At 41.3% G+C, this 16,986-nt stretch overlaps 1 protein-coding gene across 2 annotated transcripts in view; it reads left to right on the top strand.

Moving 5' to 3' along the window:
- Positions 1-891: 891 nt before the first annotated feature.
- LOC102198209 (transcription initiation factor TFIID subunit 4) overlaps positions 892-16,986 on the top strand; it is a 93,888-nt gene continuing 77,793 nt past the window's right edge. The window contains exons 1-4 of one of the 2 annotated variants that reach the window (XM_013909466.1): positions 892-2,346; positions 3,743-3,915; positions 15,243-15,395; positions 16,552-16,704. In XM_013909466.1, coding sequence (XP_013764920.1) covers positions 945-2,346; positions 3,743-3,915; positions 15,243-15,395; positions 16,552-16,704 — 1,881 coding nt within the window. In that variant the 5' untranslated portion in view covers positions 892-944. The remainder of the gene's footprint in view (positions 2,347-3,742; positions 3,916-15,242; positions 15,396-16,551; positions 16,705-16,986) is intronic. The other variant, XM_013909467.1, reaches the window with a different exon arrangement.

The raw sequence follows: 16,986 nt of genomic DNA, 5'->3' as shown, positions 1-16,986 counted from the left end.
TTTAAATTTTTATGGTCATTGTTGTTGTTATTTTAACTACTATAACAAAAATATTCCCAATTATTCCTGATTCTTTTCTCATAATGTCATTTCATTTCAACCCTGCACTGCCTTGCTATGTTGAGCCACTTTAAAGAATAATTTAATAATTTATTTATTATCATATTTATTATTAATATTTATTATCATATTTTAAGAAATTCTAATCTTATTATTGTATGTTGGATTAAAGACATTTTAATTTAATTTAATACTTCATATTTTTATTTAGTCATATTTTACCCAATTGTATTTATTTTTTATTTCATATTAGTTATTGCCAAATTTCCTTTTATTTGATTTAAGATACAATCCTAATGGTTTACGCTATTATTTTACAGATTGTGTTAACTTCATTTTTAACGGCTGTAAAAAAGTAATTTACTAACTGTTTGGATAATAAATGATATATTTCCCATCTTACCTTTTGCAAAGGTAAAAGAAAAGATGCACAGAAAAGGGAAAAACAATACCAAAATCAGACCTAATAATTATATAACTTCTGTGTAACTGCTTTGTTTCAGATCTGTTTTATTTATTCATTAACTTAGTAGCTTTATGTACATTATAACTGTCTTATATCGTTTTAAAATAATCTTTGCTTTCTTCCTGAACTTTTTTCTTATTTATATATCATTTTCTTTAAATATGGTCAAAGCTCCTCATATTCTACTTTGGGATGGCGGTGTAACTGCACGGTACTTAGTATGATTACTAATTAATACTCCGTGAAGGTAACACATAATAAATAGGATACAATAACCACAGACTTACGGCTACACCTAGGACGCCCCTTCCTCCATTTATACCCCCCTTGTTTAATGACGTCAGATCCATTCCCACAATGCCTAGTAACACGCAGGCGCATTGTAAAAAAAATAGAAGACGGCTATCTGTGATCAGAGATGGCGGGCGCCTCCGACCCCCTGGAAGATATGCTCTTTTCGGAGGTGGATGAAAAAGCTGTGAGCGACCTAGTGGGCTCATTGGAGTCACAGCTTGCTGGACAAAGCAACCCGGCTGGTAAAGCAGACGAAAACGGAGGCGCTGGCTCTGTGCCCCCCGCTAACCATCACTTAGGAAAAACGCTACCAGCTCCAGTGAGCACCACAACACTAGAACAACAACAACAAGGACGCCGTAATAAAACTGAGATGCGCCAGGAGATCAACTCTAAAGACGTTAGCCCGGATAAGACTGTCACATCTCCTTCACCGGGCTGCAGCCCTTCTTTTGGCGAGCCTTCCACCACTTCGGGTGACTGTGTGAGCGCCACTAGCAGCGGCTCGCAATCACATGGAGCATCCATCACAACACTGACTGCATCTGGTGTGTCAACTTTGGCATCTCTGCCGCCAGCCAGCATCAGCACCACCACATCCAGCCAGGGCTCTAAGGTTACCGTGGGCACAGGTGAGACGTCGACGGGAGCAACCCCGCCGAGAAAACGCATAACGACGCCGCGGAGGAGCGCTTCGGCGCGGATAAAGAGTTTGAACGGCGCAGCTGTAACAACGCGGAGGAACAGCAACACAGCGGTGGTCGACAGCGTTAGCCAAGTGGATACGAGTGCAAGTACACCAAACTCTGGACGACCCGTCACAACCTCTATTAACACTTCGACGTTCACCTTATCCAACGCGAGCCTGCCTGTGGGTCAGTCGGCTATTGCTCTCGACAGGGGGACTCCTACTATTGCTTTGCATAGACTCCCGAGTCATATTGTTGCCAGTATAGCCCAGAACGGCAACGGGACCAGTGTTTCGGCCTTGGTCCAGCAGGGTGCTCGTATAGGACCCGTTACCTCTTTAGCTTCCCCGGGGAACCAAACCAAAATGGTCACAGACACTGGGGCTTCCAAAACAGACGATTGTCAGTCCAAAATTGTAATGTTAACCCAGTCTAGCGTTGTCAACTCTGTAGTAAATACTGTTTCCACTTCCTCTCCTCCTCCTCCTCCTCCTTCTACTTCTTCATCTATTGTCACACCAACAACTACTACAGCTGCAGCAACAACAACAATAACAATAACTCAGCCTCTGAACTCCATCACACCTGCTGTGTGTGTTACAGGGATGGCAACTAGTTCAGTATGTGGAGCTGGTCAGACCACATCGGTGACCACCACTATTACTATGGTTAGGCCAACAGCTCCCTCCCCAACACCTGCTGTGGCCACATCTGCACAGTCACAACCCCGTCCTGGACTTACAGCCCCACAAAGGATTGTAACCCCCCAACTGATTGTCAGACCGCCTCAGCAGCAGACCACCATTCAGCTGCCCCCTGGGTTTACCATCCCACAAGGTAAGGTTAGCAGGAGGGCTAACAACCAAGCCAGAGAATCCTGGTTGTGGTTGTTAAAAGGGCTCGGTGTGTGTTGGACTCTCCCATAATAGAAGATTGTGTGTGACATCCTCCGGATTTTCCCTGGCTCAAAATAGGCCTTTGGGCATGAATAATCTACATATATGTATGGCAAGGAGTGTTGTACCTTACATAACAGAAGTTTGTGGATTTCCATGTTATTTCTGATCATTTGCTAAATAAATCTGTGTTTTATGTTTGACTAAATGTTTAAGTAAAATATTTTCATTACAGTCCTGGTGATTTTCATTTACACAAAGGTCAAAGTCAAAATTTTTTGGAAACAGGAAAAACCCTGATTTTCTTGTTTGTTTGTAATTGGAAAAAAGATAAAACCGGGGTGAAAAAGACAGAAATCAAAGTATTTATACAGATAGATGCAATAAGCACAAACACCTTGTGTGTGTGTGTGTGTGTGTGTGGTAAACCTAGAGCAAAAAACATCAATTTAAATGTTTATTTATGCAGGATAATAATAGTACACTGAAGATGAGTAGAATCACAAAAGACCTCTAAGGAAACTTTGAGAGGCACAGAGAAATGCTTTGGGCAGCTCTAGTGTGCAGACAGTAGCCACTGATGCTTTGAGACTGCAATATGTTGTCAAAAAATATTTGAGTAGATATTGTTTTTTTTTATGTAGCTAACTTTTGTTATTACAACAACAATTCAGTAGTCCAGGATTCCAGTAGTTCAAATTATAGCTTACCCAATAGATGAGCCATATTTATATCCCTAATTTAGCTGTTATATTTTAAACAGTGTAATTTCAATAGAAGCTCATATTCTGTACTTGTAAAGGGGCAGGTAATAACAGAGGAAAGTGGTCATAATGGTTTTTGTGCTGCACTGCTTGAATGAGTCATCTGACCTCAGAAATAATAGCTAAGTTACATTTTCAAGAGCATGATCAGAACATGCTGTTAACCTTACTATTGACCTCATGTCCTTTTCTCTTTATGGAAATTCTGCAAAGATAAACAAATGTGTAATAAAATATTTTATCACGGCCAGGTGTGGGGTTATAATAACTGCAGTCCTGGTCCTTTAAAACGAAGGGAGAGTTTGTGTAATTCGCTCATGATCAGAGCCTGAAGCAAATACTTCAGTCTTTGATTATAATATGTGCACTACTGTAACATCTTACAAAGTCTAGATCCTGTCATGAAATATTACTTTTGTAAAATTGCAGTGTTTTATAAGGTTGTAGTGCAGTGATATACCTGCAGTATAATATGTGAAATATACAGTATTTTTTTTAGTGGCTGCTTTAGCTGTTCTTCTGCGGTATTTATGTTGTGGTGTTCTCTAATTTATGTTTCCTGCTCTTCCTTAGGTATGGTGTTGGTACGCACAGAGTTAGGACAGCTGGTAATGGTTCCCCAGCAGGCTTTGGCTCAAGCTCAAGCACAAGCACAAGCTCAAGCCCAAGCCCAGGCCCAGAACAACATTTCTCCACGACCTGCTACCCCCACCACAGGGACATCCTTCAGAGTAACCTCTCCACAGGTGAGACCACAGAACCCACATGATAGCTGGCAGCTGTAGACTCTCACTGCTGCAACCAACGGCACACAGTGTTGCTGTTCAAATGAGACAAAAGGAAGGAGAAAGACAGAAAAATCAGAAAGATTATTATACTCATTTGCAACTCTACTAGTGTAGTGTTGCATTGGTTTAACAGTTTAAAATTATCCATGTTGTTAAACTAGACCTTTACGCTGGCCCTTGTTCAGTTGTTTGAAACAAGCCATTAGTTTTGCTTCTTCAAGCCAACCTTCTGATTGGCTGCCTCTTGCAAACAGATGGTTTGGTTTGAACTGCGAATAGGTGGGGCCAACTTCCCATTTGATGCAATTTCTGATTCTGGGAATTTGGCAGCTATCTTGAATCTTGAATGAGCAGACACCCATAACTTTAAATTCACTAGTTAGTGGGACATTAAAAATGCATGCACTAATTAAATCCAATAAAAAGCTCTTCGAAAGTTTAGTAAATCTTCTCCAAAATAAGGTTAAGAATTAAGTTTTCCTGTCAGATTGTATTCCTAGTACTCAACATTACAGCTTCATTACTGGCTCAGTCCAGAGAGCTGATGTGAAAAAAGCATCTCTACGTATCCCACCAGAGCACTGAACAAATGGCATGCCTATCAATGTGAAGAATATAGTAAGCCAAGAGAAAGTAAAACATACATGCACCTACATTTTTACTATGATAACATTTGCCACAGCACACCTGCTGTGACTGCCTACCATTTACATGGATAAGTGCAAAAACAACTAGTTAAAGTTTCCTTTTCTGGGTGCTGATCTGCTCTTAAGTTGTGTATGCACTGGAAATGAGTTGCTTGTCAAGCATCGCTTTAAAACTGCCTGCTGGTCACTCGCAGATATTCCAGGCTGTAGTGTGGATCCTCTAATGTATTTAGAATCAGAATCAGAATCAGAAAGGGTTTTATTGCCAAATGTTGAGCAGGTTTACAACATTAGGAAATTGCTGGGGTACTTAGTGCAAAACATACTGTCAGACAACGCTTAAATAAACATAAAAATAAAAATTAAAAGTGCTAAGTAGATAGATATATACATGAGTGCAGGTGGTGATCAGTGCCAAACATGGAATGATGCAGTGAACACAGCGTAGGGTCATGTGTAAGTGGTGGGAACAGTCATACGGTTGTTGTTCATGTGTCCAACAGCAGAGGGGAAGAAACTGTTCTTATGGCGAGAGGTTCTGGTGCGAATGGACCGGAGCCTCGTGCCTGAGGGGAGCAGGTCAAACAGACTGTGTCCAGGGTGAGAAGGGTCAGCTGTGATCCGAGCTGCACGCCCCAGTGTCCTGGAGGTGTACAGGTCCTGCAGAGATGGGAGTCTGCAGCCAATCACCTTCTCAGCAGAGCGCACAACACGCTGCAGTCTCTGTTTGTCCCTGATAGTGACTCCAGCGTACCACACGGTGATGGAGGAGGTGAGGATGGACTCGATGATTGCAGTGTAGAATTGCGTCATCGTCCGTGTTGGCAGGTTGAATTTCTTCAGCTGCCTCAGGAAGTACATCCTCTGCTGGGCTTTCTTTATGACGGAGGTGATGGTGGGCTCCCACTTCAGGTCCTGGGTGATGGTGGTACCCAGGAAGCGGAATGAGACCACAGAGGTGATGGGGGTGTCAGTCAGGATGATGGGGGGGAGTGGGGCTGTGTGCTTCCTGAAGTCCACAATAATCTCCACTGTCTTCTGGGCATTCAGCACCAGGTTGTTGTGGCTGCACCAGGACACCAAACGTTCAACCTCCCTCCTGTAGGCAGACTCACCCCCGTCCAAGATGAGTCCACCGTTCGAGATGAGTTACTAGTAGGTCATATGTTAATCAACTGTGTTTTTCACTCTCATTAGTAATCTCTTCAGTTCCTTGCATCAAAGTTTATTGCGCGTCCACCCACTTCGCACTTGCAATTGTAGTTATTTTCTCTGTAGTCTGAAGTCGTAAATGTTATTCAGTTTCTTTGTCTCTGGTCACTAAGTCACCATAAATCACTTACAGTGTGTGGAACAGCTGTCCTCTTGGGTAAGGAGGACAGAGGTGGACCAGCCACCAACTTTAGCAATTGAGTGTTCTTCAGACGATTTCTAATCAGGATTCTTCTCATCAGGTTGTTGTTTTTTTTTTGTTTTTTTTTTACCTGAGCCATAGTGCAGAGACTTTATAATGTATGTATGTATTTATTTATTTATTTCCATTGTCACTCATAAGGAAACACTTCTCTGTTTCTTCTTTTTTGGTATCCATTTGTTGAACTTCATCCACTTTTTGGCTTGCAGCTAGCAGCACTCAGTTTAGAGTCATTCTCATTCAGAAACATACACAAGTGGTGATATCTAAACTTGCTGACACACATTATGGGTAGAGCACGCAGGAGGTAGGAACCTGTAGAAAACTACGCGTGTTAGTTACACAAGGGCTCATTCTGATATTACTCTGACTTTCTACCAGGAAGCTGGCAGGTTAAAGTCCATTTAATGTCTGATCTGACATGTCTAGACATTTGCACTCTCACACTGATAAAATGAAAAGGTGAGGTTTTAGCCTTGGGGAATCACTTTTACTATCCCGACTTCAGTGGGAGCTCATTCATCTCTGTGGAGCCAGAACAGAGAAAGTCGTAAATGACCCTGTGGTTTTCTTGAGTGATGGGATGACCCATGGGATATTTGACCGTGACTTGGAGGTAGGAAGGAGCTGTCCTGTTCTTGGCATGTAGATAAGCAGGAGAATTTTGAATGACTGGAAACCAGACAGGTGTACATGGAAGGAGAACTGTGCAGGAATACAAGTACTAGGCAGACATCAGCTACTTGGACTAATGGTAGTGGCCTTATGGCACAAATGTTGTCTCCAGCATTTTTACTAGTCTGGGGTAATTTTCGCATAAGAATTTTGGACAAATTAGAAAGTGTCCGGGTGTTTTCATCAGTTATTTTGTCTTGATGTCCATTTCACATGCACTGCTTGAAATACTCTGTGGTTTAGGTGTAGGAACTATCTGGATGGAGTGCACAGGAGGCAGCACATATAGTGTCCACTTGATAGGTCTATTAGGTAATTGTTTTCTTTTTGTTTGTTTGTTTGTTTAATTTAAGGGCGATCGTGGCTCAAGAGTTGGCAGTTCGTCTTGTAATCAGAAGGTTGCCGGTTAGAGCCCCGGCTCGGACAGTCTCGGTCGTTGTGTCCTTGGGCAAGACTCTTCACCCGTTGCCTACTGGTGGTGGTCAGAGGGCCCGGTGGCGCCAGTGTCCGGCAGCCTCGCCTCTGTCAGTGCGCCCCAGGGCGGCTGTGGCTACAATGTAGCTTGCCATCACTAGTGTGTGGATATGGGTGGATGACTGGATGTGTAAAGCGCTTTGGGGTCCTTAGGAACTAGTAAAGTGCTATACAAATACAGGCCATTTAATTTCGGAACTGACAGGTTTAAGACTACATTTGATACCTGCCTACTCGCGTGGAACTCGGTTGCCTACTCTTCCTAGAAGAGTTCAGTCCCTGCGTGAAAAGAGGAGATACCTCAGAAGCCTCACTGTTGAGGATAGAATGCAAGATGGCCATCTTTTATTGCAGTATTTGCTGCAAATGCTATTTTGTTGTTCAGGGTCACTCGTAGCTTCCTCGCCAGCTGAGCGAACACCATCATCATAATGGTAACGTGCCAGCGAGGGATTCATTCCCCGTGGGAACAGAAGGTCAGTCTTCTTGAGGTTGAACTTTAGGCGATTTCACATCAACTCTTACATGTCAGTTGGAGTTTCAGATTGGCGGCTAGCAAGGATGTCTGAGTGTCAACCACATGATAGAAACCAGAAGCGTATAACAGAACTAAGTGTCTTTGTGTAGAGGAAGAAGAGGGGCCTACAATTCTCTGGATGGAGAATTGTAGGTCTAATATTTTCAGGCTGTCCTTCAGTCTGTAATGGACTGCCATGCAAACAGCGAGTCTCCAACGCAAGGAGAGTCATGTCAAGTGAGCAGCCTATATTTGCAAATAAATAATAAACCCAAATTCATTTAGGTATCATTATCTGGAATTGTAAAGGTCTTTCTATTTCTAGCAATGGTTGGTTTGCATTTTCTCCTCGTATCTTTTACGCTAAAAAGACATGAATGTATGAGTTACGACTCTTAATAATCTTAAAAAAAAGACCCGAAAACAGCCGACTCCTAGCTACTGTGCTGTGACTGCTCACTGCTCCTGAAACGTTAGGATGGAGCTCAGCGATATATCACATCACATAAAGCAGCGAAAGCATCTGAATGCAGATGTGCATTTTGCTTTTGGGTAAATAATTCTGCAACCTTCAGAAAAAGTTAGATGGGATTTATTTTTTTTAATAAACAAGTAAATAACCTGCGTAGTAAAAGGTGTCCAGATGTTGTTCATCTATCAATGAATGTCAGATAAATGATTGAAATGGAATCGTATGTTTTCAGTGAGACAAACAGAAAAACAAATTGATTGCAGACATATAGTAGAATAAAAAAAACAAACCTCTAAATGAATATCAGATGAAACAGAAAGGCCTGATGGTAAGAGTGATAGAGAGTTTGTATTATTTTTTTTTAGCAGCGTATAGAAAGAAAAGAAGATGTTTCACTTTAAAGCATATTTAAAAAGCCATAATAATAGAATTCAACAGATGTGTATCTTTACTGTACCTCTAAAACCTGCTGATATTCCACTCTGTGCAAACTCAGCTTACACCAGTGCCATGCATATGATTTACTAAGATTACAAAAACATTGAACTCCAATCCTCATGGGCACATTTCAGGTTTCTTTCTCTCCAGCTCTGCATAATTTCCGTCAATGTTAATGCCACAGGTGGTGACCTTTGTAAAAGAATAATCTGACTGATGAGATTTGAAAAACTGTGATCTAATTATACGTGTGTTCACACAGTCGATGTTGGGTGGGAACCTCCTCATTAAATGAACACTTTATTAGTTGTAGACCCTAATTGGGGTGTGATTAATGTGTTAAACTGTGTAATTATAACAAAAGAATATCCTTGATTTTTTTAATCTATAGATTAAACTGAGATTAATAGGTGAATTAATGTCTCAAGGCTTTTTAATGACTCCATGGGGTCCTCTCATCAAAATTTAACGAGCTCCTGAATCATTAATTGGAATTTGCTTATTATCACCTGTGGATCCATCATTCATTTGATAACTTGAGCTTGTGCTGGTGGCTGTACACCTTTGGAGCTTAATTGCTTTTAATAATGAGGTTACTTGATAGTTGGTCCCCCACAGTTCTCTTTAAATCAAGTGGGACAGCTGAAATGGGCTGGTGACAGCAGAGCACTAATAGAGCTGAAATGTGTGCACAGCTTAATATTTGAGCGTGTTAATGTCTCTGGGCTAGTTTTTCTGTTATTGATCTCAGAATGCAAAACACTACCTCTGCAATGTGAGATGGTGTGTTTTATCGTAGGCCATTTTGGGTGAATATTGTTCCCAAACTATTATTACTATTATTACTAATAACTATTATTCCTATTCCCAAACTACACCCCAAATCTGTTAATATTCAGATATGCGGAGCTGGAACCAGTAAAATCTCGATTATTATGAAAAACCTGCAATCAGTTGTCTAACTGGTTAAATTAGTAGTTGCTTCAGCACTTGTATTGGTTTAAATACACAGGTTTTGTCTGCGTGTAAAAAACAAAACAAAAATGTTGGCACACCACAGAGGATTTGGCCTTACTCTAAAGAAAAGTCAGCATGACTGGGATATTTTTACCAGTTTTTTAAGAAGGAAATACACTCTTCATCTTTTTTTTTTCAAATAATAGGAATATGCATAGACCAGTTATGTAGGGTGAAACCAGCTTATAACTCTAACTATATGTAGACTAGTCATACTTACCTGCATAGTTATTCCCTCGAGACCTGTTTTTAACCAGGAAAAAAATCCTGGTACACACTCAGTGCTACTTACAAATTGCTAGTACTGGGCTTTTTAGAGAGTTTGGTCCATTTGGTCATTTGTCAGCTGCACATCCATGATTGGAATCTCCAGTGCTACTACATCCCAAAGGAGCGGTACTGCATTGAGATCTAGTGACTGTGATTGTGATTGAATACAGTGAACTCATTGTCATCTTCAAGGAACCAGCTTGACATAATCTTGCTAGAAGCAACTTTCAGAAGAAGGGTGCGCTGTATTCATAAAGGGATGGACCTGTGAGCAGCAATACTCAGGTAGGCTATGGAGCTCAACGTGTGCTGAAAGAAATCCTCAAGGCAGAAGGGTGTTGAGCCCCGTACTTGGAATTTGTGCTGTTAAGTGTATATCAGTTTTTTTTCCTGGTTAAAACATAACTTTAAGCGATAACTACACTGGTAAACATAACTGGTTTACATATAGTTAAATTAATATTTTTCATCTTAATTATCTGAAATTTATGCCTGTTAAGTGATAACTCAAAATATTTTGGCCATTCCCATCTGATCTCTGGGCATTTTCACCAAGAGAACTGCCTCTCTGAATATTTTCTTTTTCACACCATTCGGTGTATACTCTAGAGATGGTTAGTGCGGGAAATTCCCAGAGGATCAGCAGTTTCTCAAATATTCAGACCAACCTGTCTGGCACCAACAACCATGCCACGTTCAAAGTCACTTAAATCACCTTTCATCCTCATTCTGATGCTCGGTTTGAACTTGAGGAGAATATTTTCTATGCATGCCTAAATGTTTATTGCCATGTGATTGGCTGGTTATGATTGGTTCATATCTGTTAATTTGCTAAATCTCAAAGGTTTAAATCTAATATAGCTAGTTGTTGTCTTCCCCCCCCCCAGGCTTTCAAGGTTGCACTTTTCATTATAACCCTAACCGCAAAGACAAAAGATTAGCACTAGAGGGCAGCATTTCATTGCCTATTTTAACTTGACGTGTCTTTTACTCTGAATTTTGATGACTGTTTGTAGTGTTTGCTGATCACGTTGGGCTATGGTAAGATATCCATTCATGCTACCTTATATGATTTCTCTCAGTTTTACAAGTTTATATGAAATTAAAATAGAGACTGAAGAGAGTTTGACTGCTCTTACATAAGGTGCAAGAAGAACTGATGTTGAATTTAAGCCTATAATGTTATATACATATAATGCAAAGTATCATTGTAAACTTTAGTGTTCAGGTGTTTAGTGTTATTGTGCTCTATAGTGGGTAGTATTACATTTTCAGGTAGGACTGAACTGAGAGACATAATGTGATATATTTCAAACCTAAGTCTAACCTCAGGTGCTCTGTTACTTTCATAGTGTAAAAAACTGTAAACTGTGAATCAGAGTCAGTGTCACACAGAGCATGGTCAGACATTCATCTCCTTAAACGTCATGAACAGAATTCTGCATAAGCTGCACAACAATCCTCTCTGCTCATAGTCAGCCAACCTATATCCACCCTGATACGAACCCTTTTCAAAAGAAAGTCGCAGATTGTCATCGCCTCTCACAGTTGATGACAAATTAGTGGGCTGCGGCGTTGCCATCTCGACAGGAAAAGCAGTAGCAGGGAAATGAAAGGGAATGGTGTTTATTCCCAGAGCTCAACCCCTCTGTCGGCCTGTCACTCTTCCCATGACCCTAAGGGGAGAAACGGAAGGCATCCTGAGCTTCCTTCCTTCCATACCTGTTAAATCATTCATCATCCAACTGCCTGATTATTTTAAAAAGCTAACAAGGCTTTGGTTCTCAAGTGCGTTTGTGTGCGTGTGTCTGTCTGAGGGAGAGAGAGTGAGCGAGAAAGTGGCATAGCTAGCGGTGGGATGCACCCTGTGGCTCTTAGCATCACCCTCCTTACCCCCATCGCCTCATCTCTCATACACTCACTTCCTCCAACTCTTCAGTGTAACATTCATTTGGATCCTACTAAATTTTTAGTGGAGGCAAACCCCCTCCTCCTTCTTTCTTATCCCACTTCTTCTCCTCTGCACTGTAGTCTTTGTTTCTTTTCTTCTGTCTGTGACAAGTGCAGTTTATCGTGTGCACGAATTTGTGTCTGTTAGCGTGCTTTGGTCTGTCTGTGAATGGAAGGCTGAGTGCCAGAGGTCAGGGTTGAGGCCCTCCTGGGTTGTTTTGACTAATAGACAGGGTAGCAGGGAAGCAGCCAGGAAGTGTTTATGAACGTTTGTGTGTGTGTGTGTGTTTTTGTGTTTGTCTGTGTGGTGTGTGTGAGTAAGAGATGAACCTCTTTGGCTTTGTGGCACTTGGCACTGTCCTCCTCATTCGTTCTTCTGCTTTTCATATGTTAGCAAACAATCTTAGGTTACGACACATTTCAGCACTAGCATGAATCCTTTTATAAATGCTGCATTTGTCAAGTTCCATTCATTCTTCCAGTCTTCATTCAATTGCGCATACCGTATTTCGATATGTCACTGTGCTTTGAACCTATTCCACAGATTTTGCAGCCTAACCTGAATTTATACTTCATGCTAGTATGTAGTATGTTCATGCTACTGTGGATCTGATTTATTCAGGTTTTTCAGCCTTTTAATAATCTGTGTGCTTGTAGTTTGCATTTTTATGCCTGGGTTAACAACAAAACAAGCTAACATACCTAAGAAATATTTGAGTTGTCTGAGTGCTTTTGGCCCTGCGTAAATATGTGATGAAAATTGTTGTTTATAGTACAAACAGTATGCATGTAAACATCCTCAAATTGCAACTCGGAGTCAGCAATTTAAGCTCCCAGTTAATGTGTCATTTGAAATCTAATGAGCTAGAGTAATACGGTACTAAAGAGAATCTGCTGAAATATCCCTAAACATAATTTATCTGTATGAGTTGAGTGATTAATCCCTCTTGTGTATTCTGTGTGATCCTTTTGCACTCATTGGTTTTGTCTCTGTTATAGTAAAGTGTGCCGTAATAAATTGCTTGCAGTATTGCCTTACTTTTCTGCAACAACTTACAGTGGAAATTCTAGACTGTATTAATAATAATTATATAATAATAAGAGGAATGTTTTATACAGTCATTGACACTTAATAGTGAAAGGTGAGTTTCAGAAAAGTCATATTCATTTTTCTGTTTATTTATTTGTTGACTAACCCATTTGTGTGTTTGTTAGGTCTTCTATTCATCCATTAATTTGCTCATTAACTCACTCGTAGTGCATATCAAGTTTAATAAAACATTAAAATGCGATGGTCAGGTGTGTTGTACACAAATATCTGTGGTCTTTTAAATGTAGGCAGGTTCAAACTTTAAATCTGATACTGTTAATATACTGTACTTGATGCACTTTGTTTTTACATATTTTCCTTGGTGCCAACATCAAGGTTAGGTGAGTATTTAGATGCTAATATCTGTATTGGTTAAATAGATAGAGGACCCAAGCTTGAAGGCTTGAAGTGAAGGAAGAAAGGATTTCTCTTTTTTTTAAACCATGCATTGTGGCAATGTTGGTCATCATTCAGCCAAAATTGTCACCTCGCAGAAGAAATTTGGCAATATATATTTCAATTTAATTCAATTTAGTGTTATTTATACAGCACCAAATCACAAGAACAATCACCTCAAGGCACTTTATGTTTTAAGGTGGACCATACAATAATACATACAGAGAAAAACCCAACAATCATATGACCCCCTATGAGCAAGCACTTTGGCGACGGTGGGAAGGAAAAACTCCCTGTTAACAGGAAGAAACCTCCGGCAGAACCAGACTCAGGGAGGGGCAGCAAACTGCCGCGACCGGTTGGGGTGAGAGAAGGAAGACAGGATAAAAGACATGCTGTGGAAGAGAGACAGAGATTAACAAGTGTGATTCAGTGCAGGGAGGTTTGTCAACACATAGTGAGTGAGAAAGGTGACTGAAGAAATACTCAATGCATCATGGGAATCCTCCAGCAACATACATTCTGCAGCAAGAGTCAGTACTCTTGCTGCAGAATTTTGGATTAACTGAAGGCTTTTTGGGGAGTTTTTAGGACATCCTGATAATAACGAATTACAGTAGTCCATGCTTGAAGTAATAAATGCATGAACTTTACGTGCTATACTGGGGTCTCATCATCAGCCCTGTTTTGTGATTCAAGGCCACATCACCCCCTTGGTTCTCTTTGCCATGTTCGAATCCTGAGCAGTTTTTGTAGTGTGGCATTATTCTTCCTGGGAGGCCACTGCTGTTGGGGAGTGCCATTGCAATAATTGGGTGTGCACCAATATTTGGGTTTTTATAACCTCTCTGTCACCATGAGTCTCTGGACTCAGCTTAGGGCTAGGTGATGATCTATATTTTAATTTCACATATGATTTTGCTTTTGGTTTGTGTTATTTGTTGTATTACAGATCAAGAGCACCTCCAGGGTTTCTTTTGTTTTCAGTAGCAGGGCATTTTCAGTCCTCCTTAAAATCTCAGACTCACTCCAAATTTAGTTCTTGAGCTAAGATGATTACATAAATCTTTTTGTACAAAAAGTAACTTTTTAAGGTCTTCTGTAAGTGAACCTGTTGAAGGATCATTAATAGTTACCTGTCTGTTGGTTGTTCAGTTACTCTCCACAGGTCCGTGTAGGTCCCCTGAGCCTCATGTTGCACCTGTTAGCTGACAGCAAGTGATGGTTGTCCTTACGAAACAGCCTCCTTACTGCATGACCTTGTTTGCCTCTACCACATCCACCTATTTTTCACATGTATTTGCTTTTTAAAATTATTTTTATTTTTTATTATATTCAAAGTTTGAATATTTCTCCTCTAAAAGGACACATTTATTTAGTCAATGGATAACTCAAGGTTTCCCAGCAAAGCATTTCACTGTAATGAAATCATCAGTGTTATTCCCTTTACCTGTCAGTAGTTTCAGTGTCGTCGCTGATTGATGTAGGTCTCCTCTGGAATCAGACCCCAGTAGTACGTCACTGTGAGCCAGCGCCACCTGACCAAAGTGCTTTCTTGAGTTAAATCTTCATGTCGACAACATGCTGCCACCTTCCTTCTTCTTTCCTGCTGTCATGACCTTTTCTCATCTGTCTGCAAGGCACGATACTGCTCTTTTCTTATTCTGTTGCCCTGTCTCTCTCTCCCTCTCTCACACTTTCCCCCGTCTTTTCTCTGGCTGCCATCCTTCCTCCTCACTCTTTTCTTTCACAGCTGAAACTGGCACAGCATCACTGTCGCTGTGTTTCTTCCTTTGTATCTCTTAAGGTGGCTTGTATTCAGTTATCTCTCCTGTTTCTCTTTCGTCACCTACTTCCTCTGATATATTTATTCTGAGTTCTGTCTCTTTTTCCTCTTCCTTTTTCTTCTGTTCTCCTTTTTCCAGCAATCTCCTGTGACCTCTCAGACCAGCAGGCAATGTCCTTTGACCCCAGCCAAGATGGCACCGTCTCCTTCTCCTACTCCTTCCAGCCCTGCCCTACAGACTTCTTCTTCCTCTTCTTCTTCTTCTTCCTCCTCCTGCCCTGCACTCCGCCCAGTGAGACAACTCCTCCTGACATGTTATTCAGTCCTCTGCCTGGCATTTTTTTCCTTTGCTATACCAGATAACTGCCTAGAAATAGTGCTGACTGAGTCTAAAGTTTACTTGAAGGTTGTGTACAAGCTGATAATTGACTTCTAGTATTTCGGAGGAAATTTTAGTAAAACCCTTTTCTGTATATATTATACCTGATGTAAGCACTAATACTCACTACTATAATTACAATTTATTTAGTAACAGCAAAAAAAATCATGGGGACATTTTTTTTAAGTATATATCAATTATGTAACGAAGTAACAACTTCCTGTTGTTACAGGAAAGAGGATCCTTAGATTATATGGATGTCAGGTCCAGTTAATTGCAAATACCTAGAAGAATTTAAAAGTGATTCCAAAACAAAAAGGGTCTTAGAAGGTCAAACCATTTATTTTCAAAGTGTGCAGACAAAAAAAGGAAAGTATGAGTCCCCTGCATTGATGCCCTAGCTACACATAATGCATAACCTGTACTAAATACTGGCACTTATTGGCAAGGAACTAGAGCACAGTATCCTCTGATCCAGATCAAATTCGGATTGTTTTGATTTAACCAAAACTACACTACATAGTCACATCACAAATATAACTGTACACGTAGCCTTGTTACCATCTACAGTATATGTCACTCAAATGATAGGACCTTAATGTGTCCCCTTCATCTGGCTGTATTCACACCTGTATTTAGAGCTGTCCACTTATGACCACGTCACATAAGATGTATTTTATTGCCAAGTGTGAACAGGCCCTGAGAGATTTAAAAGAGGTGATGAGGGTCTTAGAGTGAGAGACTGCTGTTGGCACCTCATGAGCAAAATTGTGTATATGAATTTCATTCAACTGCGCACACATCATTATGGGTAGCCAACATTTGTTACAGATCTTCCAAGTCAGGTGGGTGACGATTTAGAAAAGCTTTGATGTGCTCCTGTGCTTCCCTGCCTCTAGCTTGTCACCTCCTCCCCTTCTTCCTCCTTGTCTGTTAAGAGATGTCCACCAAAGTAAGGACACCAGATGTGACAGGAGCGCTGTGGCGCCTGCCTCCTGTTCTCTGTGGCCTTGCTGGGAGCGAGGCGTCACGTCCTGTTTATCTCTCTGTCTCTTCCTTGCTCTTCCAGAAGGGCCCTGTGGCACCGGTCGTGGCTGTGACGGCTCCGCAGCAGACCCCCGTGGTTTTGCCTCCCCAGGCCCCGGCCCAGCCTGCCTCCCAGCCAGTGCAGCCTGCACAGCCGGGAATCGCCACGGCCTCTGGAGCTTCTGTCGCATCCCAGGTCTGTTTCCTTTGCCACACTGCCCTCCTCTCATCCTCCTCCACTACCGCCCACACGCCACCCTAAAGGGTGAGGGCACTGTCACAGCTGCCAGGAGGCTGGCTGTGTCACAAGCTCAGACCCGGACCTACAGCTACACCACGTCACACAGCTGGCCATGGACAAAGAGTCTTGCACATGCTTGCGCTCATACATTCACACTATTGCGTACTGACCCAAGGACATAGAAAGACATAGAAGCACAGATTTACCACGAAGTCACATGTATGCATATTCTCTCTC

Source organism: Pundamilia nyererei, unplaced genomic scaffold (genome assembly GCF_000239375.1).
Source record: "Pundamilia nyererei isolate P.nyererei 1_Seehausen unplaced genomic scaffold, PunNye1.0 scaffold00025, whole genome shotgun sequence".
Lineage (NCBI taxonomy): Eukaryota > Metazoa > Chordata > Actinopteri > Cichliformes > Cichlidae > Pundamilia > Pundamilia nyererei.
This window is presented reverse-complemented; position numbering and strand designations above follow the sequence as displayed.